General features: G+C 41.0%; 2 protein-coding genes across 4 annotated transcripts in view; both read left to right on the plus strand.

The window, feature by feature from the left end:
- Nucleotides 1–521: 521 nt before the first annotated feature.
- LOC117423194 (beta-2-glycoprotein 1-like) lies at nt 522–7101 on the plus strand. The gene is made up of 9 exons (XM_034038694.3): nt 522–778; nt 2449–2636; nt 3411–3587; nt 3827–3923; nt 4283–4359; nt 4739–4927; nt 5278–5457; nt 6235–6432; nt 6926–7101. The coding sequence occupies exons 1-9, from the start codon at nt 537–539 to the stop codon at nt 6988–6990; spliced, it is 1413 nt and encodes a 470-aa protein (XP_033894585.3). The 5' UTR covers nt 522–536; the 3' UTR covers nt 6991–7101.
- A 234-nt stretch (nt 7102–7335) lies between these two features.
- LOC117423537 (centrosomal protein of 112 kDa-like) overlaps nt 7336–13699 on the plus strand; it is a 107222-nt gene continuing 100858 nt past the window's right edge. Inside the window, exons 1-4 of one of the 3 annotated variants that reach the window (XM_058989714.1) lie at nt 7336–7489; nt 7798–7925; nt 8439–8629; nt 9068–9240. In XM_058989714.1, the coding sequence (XP_058845697.1) occupies nt 7826–7925; nt 8439–8629; nt 9068–9240 (464 nt within the window). In that variant the 5' untranslated portion in view covers nt 7336–7489; nt 7798–7825. The other 2 variants (XM_034039486.3, XM_058989713.1) reach the window with 2 other exon arrangements.

Here is a 13699-nt window from a genome sequence, read left to right on the forward strand (position 1 = left end):
GGTTAAACAATGTATGTTTTGCATGACCACCTTGTTTTTTATTGATTTTTGTTTTGTTTGTTTGTTTGTTTTTGGCTCTGTTTAAACATGTTATCAGCTGTTTATTTTGGAAAGAATAAGGATTGTATATGTTCACTGATCTCCACTCAGAGACTCAGCTCAGCTGAATGTCATTGGTCCTCTGCACAGCGCAACACCAAAACCAGGACGATGCTGAAGAGACCTGTCTGTGAGGTTTCTTTGTATAACCTTGTGACTTCTACCAGAGATAAGCACTTCTTGTAGTTATTTAAGGGTACATTGGCCAAGAGGGTCTTCTGAAAGGAGAGAGAATCTGTAGATACAGACAGTGGGGGTGAAAACACATCACTGGCTGAGAGCAAGCAACTGACAAAATCATCACTTTCGAGATGTGAGCGTCTAATAGTTGTACTGCTTGCCCACATGTCCACTGTGTTCCCAGTTCCAATGGTAGCTCTTCAGAGCACATCTTCAAACCATTTGAGCTTCAAGACACACACAAGCATCACATTTAAATGAACCCTTTTAAAAAGAAAAATTCCATTGTTGAGGGTGTAAATGCAGAATATGTGTTCTGCATTTGTTTTATTGCAGAGCAGACTTGTCAACACCCGCCTGCAATACCGGATGGATACACGGTTGTTAGACAGTATGACAACAAGGAGAAGTTTGAGAACAGGTGCCATGGCAATTACATCTTGGACGGTGCAGTGGAAGCGCAATGCGAGCAAACAGAACCAGAAGCCAGTTTCCAGAGGTAGGCCCTGTTGTCTACGGACTGGAGTCAACATTTCTTAGCAATTTAGGGTTATTAAGCAGCAGAACATTCCAACTCCAAACCCTTTTTTTCACTGTGTGTTTATTGCATGATGTTTGCAAGGCTCAATGCATCCTGCTGCGGACACATACCTGTGCGTTAAGGGAAGTCTCACTGGTTGTTTTTAAGATGAATTGTGAATCTGCAGCATATCCCTTCGTGATTGCATGCTTGCCGTTGCTGCTGTCCGCATTTTCTGACTGCTTGTGCTGCCCCCCGAAAAAGAAGCCCTGGTGTAGTGTTGTTTTCAGGTACGCGGTAAAGAGTGGTACGGCTTGCTCGCTGTGATTAAACAAGGGGAGAGAATGGGGAACGCGTTTTTCTAAACCAAATGATCTTGGGAGACTCCACACCTCCACAAGCATCAGCACAAGCTAACCCTAAACTTACTGAAAAGGTAACCCTAACCTTAGAGTCCTTTGCAGAACTGCTATTCAGTCTCTATGCCACAGATGCTAATGAAACAGTGTGGATGTGCACTCAGCTCTGACATTCATACTGACCCTCTTGTAGAATGGCACCCAGTAAAAACAACGAGAACGGTGGAGTTTCTGACCTCCCCTTTCTATATCCCCCGGGACGAGCTGGTGCTGGTCACACTGCTAACAAATACTGCAGTACATGTGAGCAAAGAAATGCATGGGATCACGCTGTGCAAATACTGCAAGCCACATCACCAGTGCTGGATCACATTGGAAGCATGTGGCAGAATTGTTTTGTGAGCCCCATTTTAGATCAACTGCTCACATTAAACAGCTTTCCACGGTACAGAACAGTGTGATCTGCTTGGCACCCGAAGAAAACAATGAGAACCACCCTTTCTGTAACTCCTTGGGGTGAACTAGTACTGGACAGGGCTGCACTGTCAGCAGATACTGATCAAAGAAACTGATGGGCTCACTAGGTCATTGTGCAAATACTATTGGCAGATTAAGAGGGGTGAAGGAGAGGGACAGTGGCAGTCAGCTGTTAGGCTATCAAACTATAAACACTGCAAGCCTTCAAATGTAATATTTCGGTTTGGAAATTTTCTGGATTTATTTCGCAAGCTGGGAAACAGAATATTGAATAAATCACAGTTAATTTTCAACCATGGGTAAATACAAGTAGGGTCCTGCTATGGACTTTGATCCAGAGTGTATCATCCCAAAACTGGACTGTAAATAAACACTTCATTACATTTCTAAAACTAGGCAATTCGGATTGTTCATTTATGGTTTGCAACATATTTACTTTTAAGAGAATCTGGAAACTTGCTATGAAAGGTAATATCATCTGGTCTCCATAGAAATGTAGAGGAAAGCTTCAGACTGATTTGCAAAGTAATGATATCGTTTTGTACGGTACCAGGGTTACATGTCCCATAGGAATGTATTGGTGACACGGACAGATCTGTGGCCCCAGTGGCAGAATAGCTGTTTGCTCATGTCTATAAAACACGTAGTATTACACATGTATAATTACCCCCCAAAATATGTCATACATCAAGATATTTTCATCACAAGGCATTAACAACCGTCTCGTTTGTTTGCTTGTTTTTTCTCCCTTTGTTGTTTCAGGTTTTTGTTTTTTTATCCTTGAAAAATGACCTTGTTATCTTATGTTATCAGCTGTTTACTCTGGAAAGAACAAACGGGAGTTTATATTCACTCATTCCAGCCCAGACAGCCCCAGAGATCAGTGGAGTCTCAGTGCCTCTCTGTACAGCGCAACACCAAAACCAGGACGATGCTGAAGAGACTTGTCTTGTTACTGGTCTGCGAGGTTTCTTTGTATAACCTTGTGACTTCTGCCAAAGGTAAGTGCTTCTTTTAGTTATTTAAGGGCACACTTTTGTAATCTTTTGGCCGAGAGGGTCTTCTGAAAGGAGAGTGGATGCATGGAACGACATGTAGATACAGACATGGGGGTGGAAATCTCCTACACCTACCTGCAGGAAAGTTGCTTGTCAATAAAGTGAACTGGCACTAGGCTTGTTAAAAAAATGAAAAGTGAAGTGTGTTCTCATTGTCATCTAGAAGAAAAGAGCTTGTGGAGAAAATGACAAGAAGATATAAAAAAAAAACAACAGCTCTCAAATATGGAGAAGCAAAACAATAATAATTATCCACTATGTGAAGAATATTAAAAGCCTTCCTGTGTGTGCAAGTTCTATGTATCTGCTATTATGTAAATACACAGAAACTAGAGACACTTCATGTTGGTGTTACTGGAAAAGCATGTAAGGTAGATGCTAGCCCTCTTTCCAGTCTTGTTTTTTTAGAACTACCTTCAATTAAGTGTATCATTTAAAGAGCCAGGCGTTTGATGTTAAATAAATTGCTCCTCCCTTTTAGCTGCGCGGGCAACTCCTATTGTAAACCTACAGCTTCATTTTAAAAATGCACCTACATGAAAGACGTTCTGAAACCTACCACTGGGCGTGGATCCAGTTTCCAGCCCCGATTATCACACGCCAGCTCTGCAGTACCTGTCCTCTGTTACTGCTTCCCTGTGTCTTAAACGTTTCAGGGAGATGCTTTTAATATGTTTCCAGTGGAGCAGGGATGACAATGTCACTGTTGTGTTGCAGTGTGTGGTCGCCCCCCCCAGGTCAGCGGAGCACGTGTCCAGGATGAGATGCAAGTGTACGAGCCCGGACAGGAGATAATCTATCAGTGCAACCCCGGGTACAGAATGACTGCCGGTTCCAGAAAGAACATCTGCAAAGCTACTGGAACATGGCCCAGTCCGACTATGAAGTGCTCCCGTAAGTGCTAACCTTCGAGAGCATGTGTGTCATATGCTGTGATCACATTTACCATGGCATTTACTTACCTACAATTACCATGCTTTCACAATGCTTTACTGCACATTGCTGTACTTCTTCCATAGTATAGCATGGCAAGCTTGTTACTGGACACAGATTTTACTGCAGTTTTAATTGCAGTAATACTGGTTACTGTAGAAAACTCGATGAATGTTTAAAATGTCCCTGTTTTCATACAGCAAAACTGTGTTCGTACCCTGGACCCTTGGTAAATGGGCACGTACTTTTCTCAAGCCTAGAGTTTCAGACCACTGTCAACTTTACCTGCCTAGAAGGGTAAGAGAATGATTCTGTTGTACGTACAGTACAGTAATATTTCAGCTAGTAGATACCATGCTGCTGGGATATTGCTATGTGAACCCCACTGTCTTTGCTTAGACCTTAGACCACCCCCCCCCCCCCCCCAGCTCCCCTTAGGGGATAAAAACCCCATGACACCCACACTGCAGTTTTAAATATTAAGAAAAGGGGGTTTCTGTAACCTAATAGCTCAGCAGTAGGTCCCCAATGGCTAGCAAGAGATTTTCTCGGATTGCTGTATTTATTTATTTATTTAGCCCTGTGATGGTGATGTATAGAATCCCGAGTTTCTGAAATGATTTCCGTTTTCATCAGCCGGTTTCTGTTCTTTGCAGGTACATCCTCCACGGACACAATGATAGTGAATGTCAACATGACAGCACATGGAGCAATCCCCTACCAGTCTGCAAACGTACTCTTTCATTCTTCATTTTAAAAAAGCTTGGCTTATTAATCTAGTGTTAACTGCTAGGAATGAACAAAGGCATATGACTATATCTGTGTCTATGAACACTACATTTGCTCACTTCCTGTGCAACCAGTACTAGAGCCCCACTGGAGCCTGACACACACTTTCTGTTCCGTGTACTCAGGTGGGGTCTAATTATTGTTGCACAAGAAGTAAACTTGGAGAGAAAACTGTGTGTGTTTTTCAATGTAATTGATTAAAGCTTGTGTGCTTAATCGCGGCATCCTTAAAGTTCCTTCATTCAGCCTTCCAATCAATTTCTCCAGGAAGTATTGAAGGGATCAGGACCTATCTATGCTAACAGCGTTCTGCTATATTCCAGCTGTGACCTGTGGTCTTCCGGAAATACCCAAATACGGACTGATAAAACACCACACCAAGTTAACAGGAAACACAACATACTTTGGTGACACGGTGCAGTACGAGTGCTCATCCCCATATGTCCTCTTCGGAAATGAATTTGGCTCTTGTTCGGCCAATGGCAACTGGACTGAGACTCCAGAGTGCAAGCGTAAGTGAAGCCTGGTGCTCCGGACAGCGATCAGCTTTCTTTCTTTGTTTTCATTATTACCTCTCCATTAGTCGATCTTTGCATGGTGGAACCGAGTAGAGTTTGGGATTATTTCTTGATGCAATGCCATAGCGTGTGCTGCTCCATGATCAAAGACATAGCAAAGTGGAGATCATTACAATGCCTCTGCAAGCCACAAGCCGTTGCTGCATCTCCTGTCAGTCACGCGCCTATGATTCCAGGATACAAGTTTTCATATGCACAACACACAGATCTCCACTGCATTGCCCTCTACAATTAGCAAGTAAAATATACACACCAGTATATTTACCATGTATTTTTTATTGCAGTGGTGACATGCCCACCCCCAACCGACATTGAGAACGGCTTCATGTCCTTTGCTATTTTGAGAAATCATGGCTACGGAGAAAAGATTAGGTATGGGTGCAAGCCAAATTATGTCCTGGATGGTTCGATGGAAATCCAATGTGAAAAAACGGGGCATTGGTCTACAAAGCCAGTTTGCAGAGGTAATCTATGCAATGGTGTTCGTGCTTCTTAGCAATTCAAAGTCAAGGTATTGGATTTAGGATTTACTGTGTTTATGATGACTTGGATAACAGCAGATCTTAATAACCCCCAACCCTCTTTTCATACCATGTTTATTGTACTGTCTAATCCAGCCCTTCTACAAACTGGCATTCTGTATAATCCAGCATGACTTTCAGGTCCCAACCAAATCCCCTTTGAAATGAATGGTGTGATCTCCGTTACAATCCGGACCCTGCATGATTTGTAACCCTAAAATCAGTGTGCACTCTGGCACCAAGTCATGTGATTTTTCTTTTCTAAATTTACCATTTATCATTAAATGAGACCCAGCAGACAGCAAGGAAACAAACATAACGATGTATGTAAGTTGCAAGCAGCATGCATTGGTCTGTGTTTGTGCACTGGTAATTAAAAATATCAAACACTAGTAGCAACTTAGCAATGTACAGCTGCAGTATGATAGCACATGACTTCTAATATCCCTCCAGGAGTCATGAAACTGTACACAATTTGGTAACACTTGACATCAAGTGTCTCTAATTACTGTGTATTTACACATGTGTACTACACATAATGTTATTATGCACAGTTATATCATGCAAAGAGATGTACACATTAAGAACATTGTAACTATGCCTAATAACATTGTAACTAAGTGTAAGTACACAAGTATTTACTAAGTAACTAACATGTAAATACACAGTAATTGGAAACACTTGATGTAAAGTGTTACCCACATTTTTTTTCCTCCCCAGCATCGTGCATCATCAGTGCAAAAAGGGCTCGCATCTTTTACAATGGGCAAAAGATATGGGTTGAGGACTTGCCAGCCAGCAGAGTCCAGCACGCTGACATGGTGGCGTTCTATTGCAAAGATAAAGACAGGGCATGTGGCTATCCGGTTTTAACCCAGTGTGTGGATGGCAATCTCATAATTCCATCCTGTTACAAAGGTACGCCATTCTTATTTGTGTACATATGAAGGGTGTTAGTCAAGTGAAACACATCAGGCTACATTGGATATATTGGATGAGAATCGGCACAGATTTCTTTGGTGGTCTCAGTTTATGCCCCACCCAGTGAGAAATTAATTTGGGGAACTTTTTGGTCTCAGTTTTAACCCTTTCAGTCCTGGCGGGATCTCAAGGTCCTGCCTGTTCTTAGCACATGTCGTCGGGAATCACAGGACTACTTGGTCCCAGTCTGAGGTCGTGTAGAAAGTAATTCAGGGCTGAAGGGGTTAAGCATTCTCACTCGTTAAACTGAACTTCACAATGTATTTCAATGAAGTATTCATTGTATCAACAGCATTGGCCTCTACTGTGTGCTCACCTTACATGAGCTCTAAGATCCACCAAATTTAAACAAGATACGTGTCCAGAACTGATAGTTACTGCAGAATTACAACCATACAATTATTGTTTGTTTTTTATTCTTTCTTTACAGAACCTAACGTTTTCACATATAACATGAATTCTCGTAACCTGCCATCGGAAATAAAACAGTGCTAAATCAACGAAACCTGATGACTAAAGAAAACAGCTGGCTTTTAATAATCTTCTTTTACCTGCTGTTTACCTGCATTTCTTTTGATTCCTTCAAATAAAATATATTGTAATCTTCTCGTCTGTTATTACGTCCCACTCTGAAGTGATATTTGTGTGTGTGTGTGTACTGAAGCAATAGATTGGTCTCTATAAGTGAACCTGGATCCTTTGCAAGAGTGTATTTATAAGAATAAAATAGGATTGCTCAAATAGGATAAGGTAGATCTCGTGATCTTCATCAGCTTGTGTGGGCCTTTTTATCAATCCAAATGAAATTACGTCTTTAAATAATTTGAAGAAGCTTGTCCGTTTGCATTCTAACTGGCTTCTCTAGTTTCCATGGCAACGACTGACGCCTCCCTGCTGTCTGCGGAAGAAGGAAATGACGATGTCAGTGTTTGATGGCATGGAAGTTTAAACCGTTTGCAGCTGAGGGAGCTGAAGTCACTGTGCCGCTGTGAATGTAAATATATACGCTATTTTGCTATAGTTTATTAATGTGCTGCATACAGACTGCGCTAATGCCACAAGGTTGAAATCGGTATATCATTGCAAGGTGACATGATGATGAACTGCACATACATACACTGCGATTTTAGTACGACTAGGTAGTCGTAGTAAGCTAATCTCAAAAAACATAAGATATATGAACTATTTTCGGAGTGATTTTGAGATGACGTTGAAGAAGGGTCTTTTTCTGTATTTGTTGAAAGCATTATGTGAAAGTACGCTGCACCATTTCTTCACAGTCGTTCTCGCTTGCATTTTTAGCTTTTGCTCGACGCACACGCACGCCACAATGAGCAGCCAGGAGCAGACATGGGAGAAACTGGATTCAGAGTTTGATCACTATCTGGTGGACATGAAACCATATGTTCTGAAACTACCACACAAATCAGGTACAATTAGGAGGACACGCACTCCCTGTAGAATGGGCTTAAAGTGGACAAAAGAGCCCACTTTCTGAGCAATTAATCAGCTTGATGAAGAATAATAAAGCAAATATTAGCAGGCTTAATTCAGACATCCCCCAAAATGTAGCTGAAGAATGGACCAGCTTTACCACTGGGAAAAAGAGACAGCATGGTCTGTGTTTGGGGCAGTGCCAGAGCTGTGGGGTATGGTGCTGATTGGTCCCATTGGGTATGGAAGGGGTTGATTCGGGTAGAAGGTTTGGGTTTAGGTTTGGGAGGAGAGTGTAGTTAACTAGGGCACCAGCTGTGGGAGTGTGGAGCATCTAGGCATGATTGTCCCAATCAGACTAGCTCTGTTCTATACACAAGGGAAGGGATATTAATGTGCTGCTTTGGGTCTAATGGGTCGAATGGTTGTTAAAACAGCTGCAGGTTTGGTTAGTGCTGATCACATAATGAAGTGTCAATGCTGCAGTGCTTTTCCTACCCCCTCGACAGAGCGTCAGAGATGTGCCCTGTGGATTAAGAAGCTTTGCGAGCCCTCGGGTTCAGGCACAGGAGTCATGGGCAGGAAGAACCGCAACATGTACGCCAGACTCTTACTGCACATGCTCAGAAGAGGGGCCCTGGAGGGGCCGTTTACCCACAGACCAGAGCCAGGGACACTGAAAACACTGCCCACATACATGGTACTGCATTTACAACCCTTTCATGTGGCTTACCTGTGTTTTGCAGTGGCCAGGCATAGCCACAAGGTGGCACAGTTGACTTATTTTAACGCTTGCCTATGCCTTTTTTGAAATGTGATTTTTGTATACTTTTCTGTGTGCTGTATTTGTCATTCCTAAATAATTCTCTAAACATAAAAAACAAGAGTTGGTGCTAATGGAGGAAATATTTTAGGTCAAACCTTGGGGTTAGTGACTGTCTAGTTTAATTTTTTTGTATAATTATTTTTATCCAGTAATGTTGCAGTATCTGCAAACACATGTGAACTAACTGTAATATATTTGACTATAATTTCTGGCCAGGTGTTAAAATAACAATACATTTTACGAAACGTGTATAAAGATGTATGGTAATTCATTAAATTGAACTCTTTTAACTCTCAAACACATTTCTTCCAGTCGATCTACTTTGACGAGACCCTGTCCGCGAGGCCCCTGGACCAGAGCTCAGAGAGACTGCCTGACTGGGTGACGGGGGAGCTGGACAGTAGAGACTCCAAAGTGGACGACTCCTGGAGGCTGACATCCAGAGAAGACGGGACCTTGACTTCCTCACCTCGTCCTGCACACAGGTCCGTTTCTATACCACTGCGTGTTGTAATGACGGCCAGGCTGGTTTGATATTAATCCAGGCCAGAAGGCAGTACAGAGAGGCAGACATGGATTGTGGGTACCAGCACAGAGCACATTTATATTACTAGTCAAAAACTTCAGACCATACATAGCCTAGTTCCACAGTTCCATTCTGTAACATACCTGTCACAATCAGGGGCTGTACAAATGCATACATACACATGTGCATAAGTCTGACAAATTAATGAAAGTGCTCCTGCTTTAAAAATAAAGAAATTCATCTTCACTGTATACTTGGTCTGCTGGTCAGTTAGTCACGCTGTACTCCTTTTTAACCAGCAGGGGGTGCTAAGGACCTGAGTCTTTGTAAGTAATAAGTCCATCTGCATTGGCTGGTTCCGTGCAGAGCAGCCTTCTTCTCTAAATGTGTGTTAAATGAAATGCTGCTAGGTTTTCACTGAATTTGAGACACTGTTCAGTTCTCAGTTTTGATCACCTAAGACATCAGTAATTCTTGTCTGTGCCCAGGATACTGCACACTGCGAACATGCTTGTTCAGTTTGTTCCTTGTCTCAGATTTCTACCATGCTTGTAGTTTTGGATTCACTTCTTACAGCATGTGGTTAATAGCAATAGTAGATCTCTGAAGCCTGAAATAATGCATGCAATTTATAAACAATTAGAGCACTTCACCCTCTCTGGAATATCGTCTTTGACAGGCAAGCATTTGTATGTCCTAATGATGTGCTAGCTGCTATGAGTTTGAGTTTAATAGTAATTCATGTGCAGTCGGTGTCAAGATTCAATAGCCATATTTCTGAATTAGCATTATAAAGAGAGCAGACATTATTTAATATTCATACTGGCAATTTGAAGAAACAAATGGCCCTTTAATGTATTATTTAATGTAGCTTAATCTTCTCTTTTCATCTGTGCATACAGATTTTGTGTAATTTTAATGGGTAGTTTATTTAATAGTTGCAACCAGTCCTGGCCTTTTATGAGATTTGTATTAGATATGTGTAGTCATTCTTATTATTAAATTCACAGAATTGGCTGTAATAATCAACATGTCCAGCAGATAGTGTTAGTGAGTGTTTATTAACTACAGTTTAAATACGTGTCGGTCTGGTGAAATGAGAAAGAATCTCCCTGTTCAGGCTTTACGAAAACAGTTGAAAGTGTACTTGCTAGTGTTTTAATAAAAACATTCCTCCGCATTTGACTTAAGCTCTTAAGGCAAAGGCAGAGTGTAATCGTTCTATAGCCTCCCTCTGCTCACACAGTGAAGCTCCACACACTTGAGCTTTATCTAGTGGGGCTGTCATGCACAATACAGAAACGGGGATCGTCACTCATGAGGCCATTATAATTCAGTTCAGTGGAAAACTAGACGTTAATTCGCCATTAGATTTAAGTTGTGTCTTTAACTGTCTTTTAGATGCCATCCTTTTGTAGTGCTGATTCAGCTGAGTCATGAGAAACTCTCTATAGTCCGACCTGGGAAGAAAGTAAATGAGAGCCTCTGGAGGGAAACTCAAAATCGTTTCTGAAAGTGAGGAGGTCAAAGAAAGGGGAAGGTCCTATTGGTTATTATTATTGAAACACAGTTGCCTTTAATGCTGACAGTGCAGTCACATAGAATCACGCCCAGTGTTCTGTGTTGCTGATGGAGGCACCACTCTACTTTACGAATGAAATGCAAACGTGATCATTACACAGTACTTTCAGGCTCGGATATTATTAGAACCGCTTGTGATGAAACCTGGTCAGGACATTCTTTACCATTAGGGTTTGAGAGTACCACAATATGGGCATATATGGAGGAACTTTTCTTTTCTCTCCATATGTGTGCGTGTCACATTCTTTACATGCAAATACAGTGGATGTAGGTCACGGTTGTCTGTTTTTGCACGATACTGATAGATTTGTACAGCTGTGGCAGGGGATGGACTGTATGGTCTTGCATTCATTACTTTTTAGATTTAGCTGTTTTTGTTCTCTATCTGAAAATGCATTTATTAATTTTTTTAGCCAAAAGAAGGCAATTGTATAAACGGTCTGGTTTCCCTACAGATTTAATGTGTGTGGTTTTTGCCTTATTTGGACGTGCAGAAGGCTGTAAAAATCGCAGCACAGAACTACAATAACTTTGTGCCCTCTCAGCACTTGCATAATCTTGTGAAGTTGTCTGAACTTTCAGCTTGAACTTGACCTGGCGCATCAAAGAAGTACTGAAGAAAATTCCTAAGATCTGATTCCCGCGTCTGAAACAATTCAACTGTTAGTTTGTTCTAGTGTTCGTTGATATCTGCCTCTTTTTTTCTTCTGTGCTAGCAGGGATGAAAAGAATAACTGAGTTTTCTAGTAGTTGCCATGTGTGTGTTTCTGTTGAATTATTTATTATCTTAAGGAACTGTAGTTTGTTGCTGTCTCATAAATTTTACAGCTATTTCAAGCCTCACTTTGAAACATTGTTTTTAATCTTAAAATGATTTTCTTTTTTCTTTTCGTACCCCACTTTCTCATCACTTTATAAAACCACTAGTACAGATTATCAAAGGCTTGTTTCATCCAGTTGCAAGAATTTTTTTTTCTAAGTTAATTGTGCATCCCAAGAATGTTTAATGTGTTAAAAAAAAATAAAATACAGTATATGACGCCACTGTATTTGTGAACTGATCACTAGAAGCTCTTGGGCACCTTTCTTTGAATTCACCCTTTAGTTTTTGTTTTATCCAATGTGAAGGTACTAAAGTTTGTGTGATTAGTAAGCATGTAAAGGTCTGGGCAGGTATCCATATGCAGCAAATACTCCCTGACCTGGAGATAATCAACTTATTAACAGTGTTGATCTTTATATTAACATCAGATAGCACTATATTTCTTAAAAAATCAATGCAAACTTGAATTTTATCACTTGGCAAAACCTTAATAACGAACCAATATTAAAATGTTAAAATGCAGCTTTTGTCAGCTATAGGTCCTTGGGCAGTCCCAGACCCTTTATTCCTCCTCCTGACAATGTTTGACTTGAACGTATTCTTTAAGGAGTTGCAGCTCCTCGGCCGACCAGCGGGTGGCGATCTTTACTTGCAGAGTCTCTGTAGCAAGAGAGATTTTCATGGGAAAGTGATCAATGGAAATATTACAAAGTTGTGCTTTGAGGGGGTGGTCTGTAAACCAATAGAGTGTATCTACTATGACATGGTCCCTAGATATTGCTTACGTGCTGAATGTAACTAGTACAGGAGTCTGCTCATAGACTATACTTTAAATGCATGCCAGTCCTATTTGACTTACTGTTTATTGTGCATTCGTAAAATGAATAATTTGAGATTTAAAACAAGCTAATTCATCTGCTAATTCTTTTTTTTTATTTTTGCATAGTGCAAGATCTGCCTTTCTGCTAAATTAGCTATCAGATAATAATCTTATGAATTGTGAGCTAATCTCCTGCTTGAAGTCCCTGATGGTGCAAAATGAGTGTGACATCCACAGCTCCCCAGATCCCTGCTGAATTGAGCCTTTCACTTGGAAACAAGGTGATGGATCTGATCTGTGACGGCCTCCAGTGCCGCTTTGTAAATGGTCTATCAGTCCATCTGCAGGTTAAGTAAATAGAGATTCCAGTCAGTTTCCTTTAATCAGTGCAGCAGCACCTCATTCCTCCTTTGGAAGTCTTGACTGTCCTTCCCTTTTGATCTTTGCAGGCTCAAACTGTAGGCACATCTCATTCGATTACCCTAAGCCAACAGCTGAGGATATGTGAGGGTAGATTTAAAAGTGACGTTCCAGTATAATTCCCCTGTGGTGGGACACAAAGTCTTGTGTGTTGGTGTCGTTGTAAAGATTTTTTTAATGGGCAGTTATCTCTTGAGCTATAAAGATCATTTGTAGCGCAGTGTCTGTTTGTCCACTATACGTGTATGTTTGTATGTGTGCTGGAATATCGGTCTGCCATCTGTAGTAAGAGATAATGTTATAAAGTATAGCTCTAGTATTGTAGACCCGCATTTGGATGACAGTCATCTAACTGAGATTATTTAAATCCGTTAAAGCCAGCTTTGCAGGCATGTAATTAGCTCAAATGAATATTCGTAATTAGATACTGAAACAAATTAGCTGTGCCTGTCAAAACTGAACTGCAAACACTTCTCTTTGCCTGGGATGCTCCAGGATTCTTTTTTTTTCGTTTGTTTGTTTTTTATATATATTTAGCAGCCACTGTCAGCCTATCAAACTGAGGATTAACTTTACACTGCGGCTTTGAGTCTTATTTTATTTTTTTTATCAGAAATGTAATGCAGAAAATGGTGCCGGAGCCTTTCTAAAAGCAGGTGGGCCAAGGTCGGTTCTACAGTTATTTACTGCTTCGGACACAAATGATATGAAATGGTTACAAATGTTTCAACAGTCTTTTATAGTGTTACAAGATGACGAAGGTGGAAACATTCG

Source organism: Acipenser ruthenus, chromosome 17 (assembly GCF_902713425.1).
Source record: "Acipenser ruthenus chromosome 17, fAciRut3.2 maternal haplotype, whole genome shotgun sequence".
Lineage (NCBI taxonomy): Eukaryota > Metazoa > Chordata > Actinopteri > Acipenseriformes > Acipenseridae > Acipenser > Acipenser ruthenus.

Bases quoted from the DNA above. Each gene is read 5' to 3' on its own strand.
- LOC117423194 (XM_034038694.3), top strand. From the start codon at position 537: ATGAACCCTTTTAAAAAGAAAAATTCCATTGTTGAGGGTGTAAATGCA. The intron at 5,458-6,234 runs GTAATCTATGCA...TTTCCTCCCCAG, and splicing joins TACAAAGCCAGTTTGCAGAG to CATCGTGCATCATCAGTGCA. The intron at 6,433-6,925 runs GTACGCCATTCT...CTTTCTTTACAG, and splicing joins AATTCCATCCTGTTACAAAG to AACCTAACGTTTTCACATAT.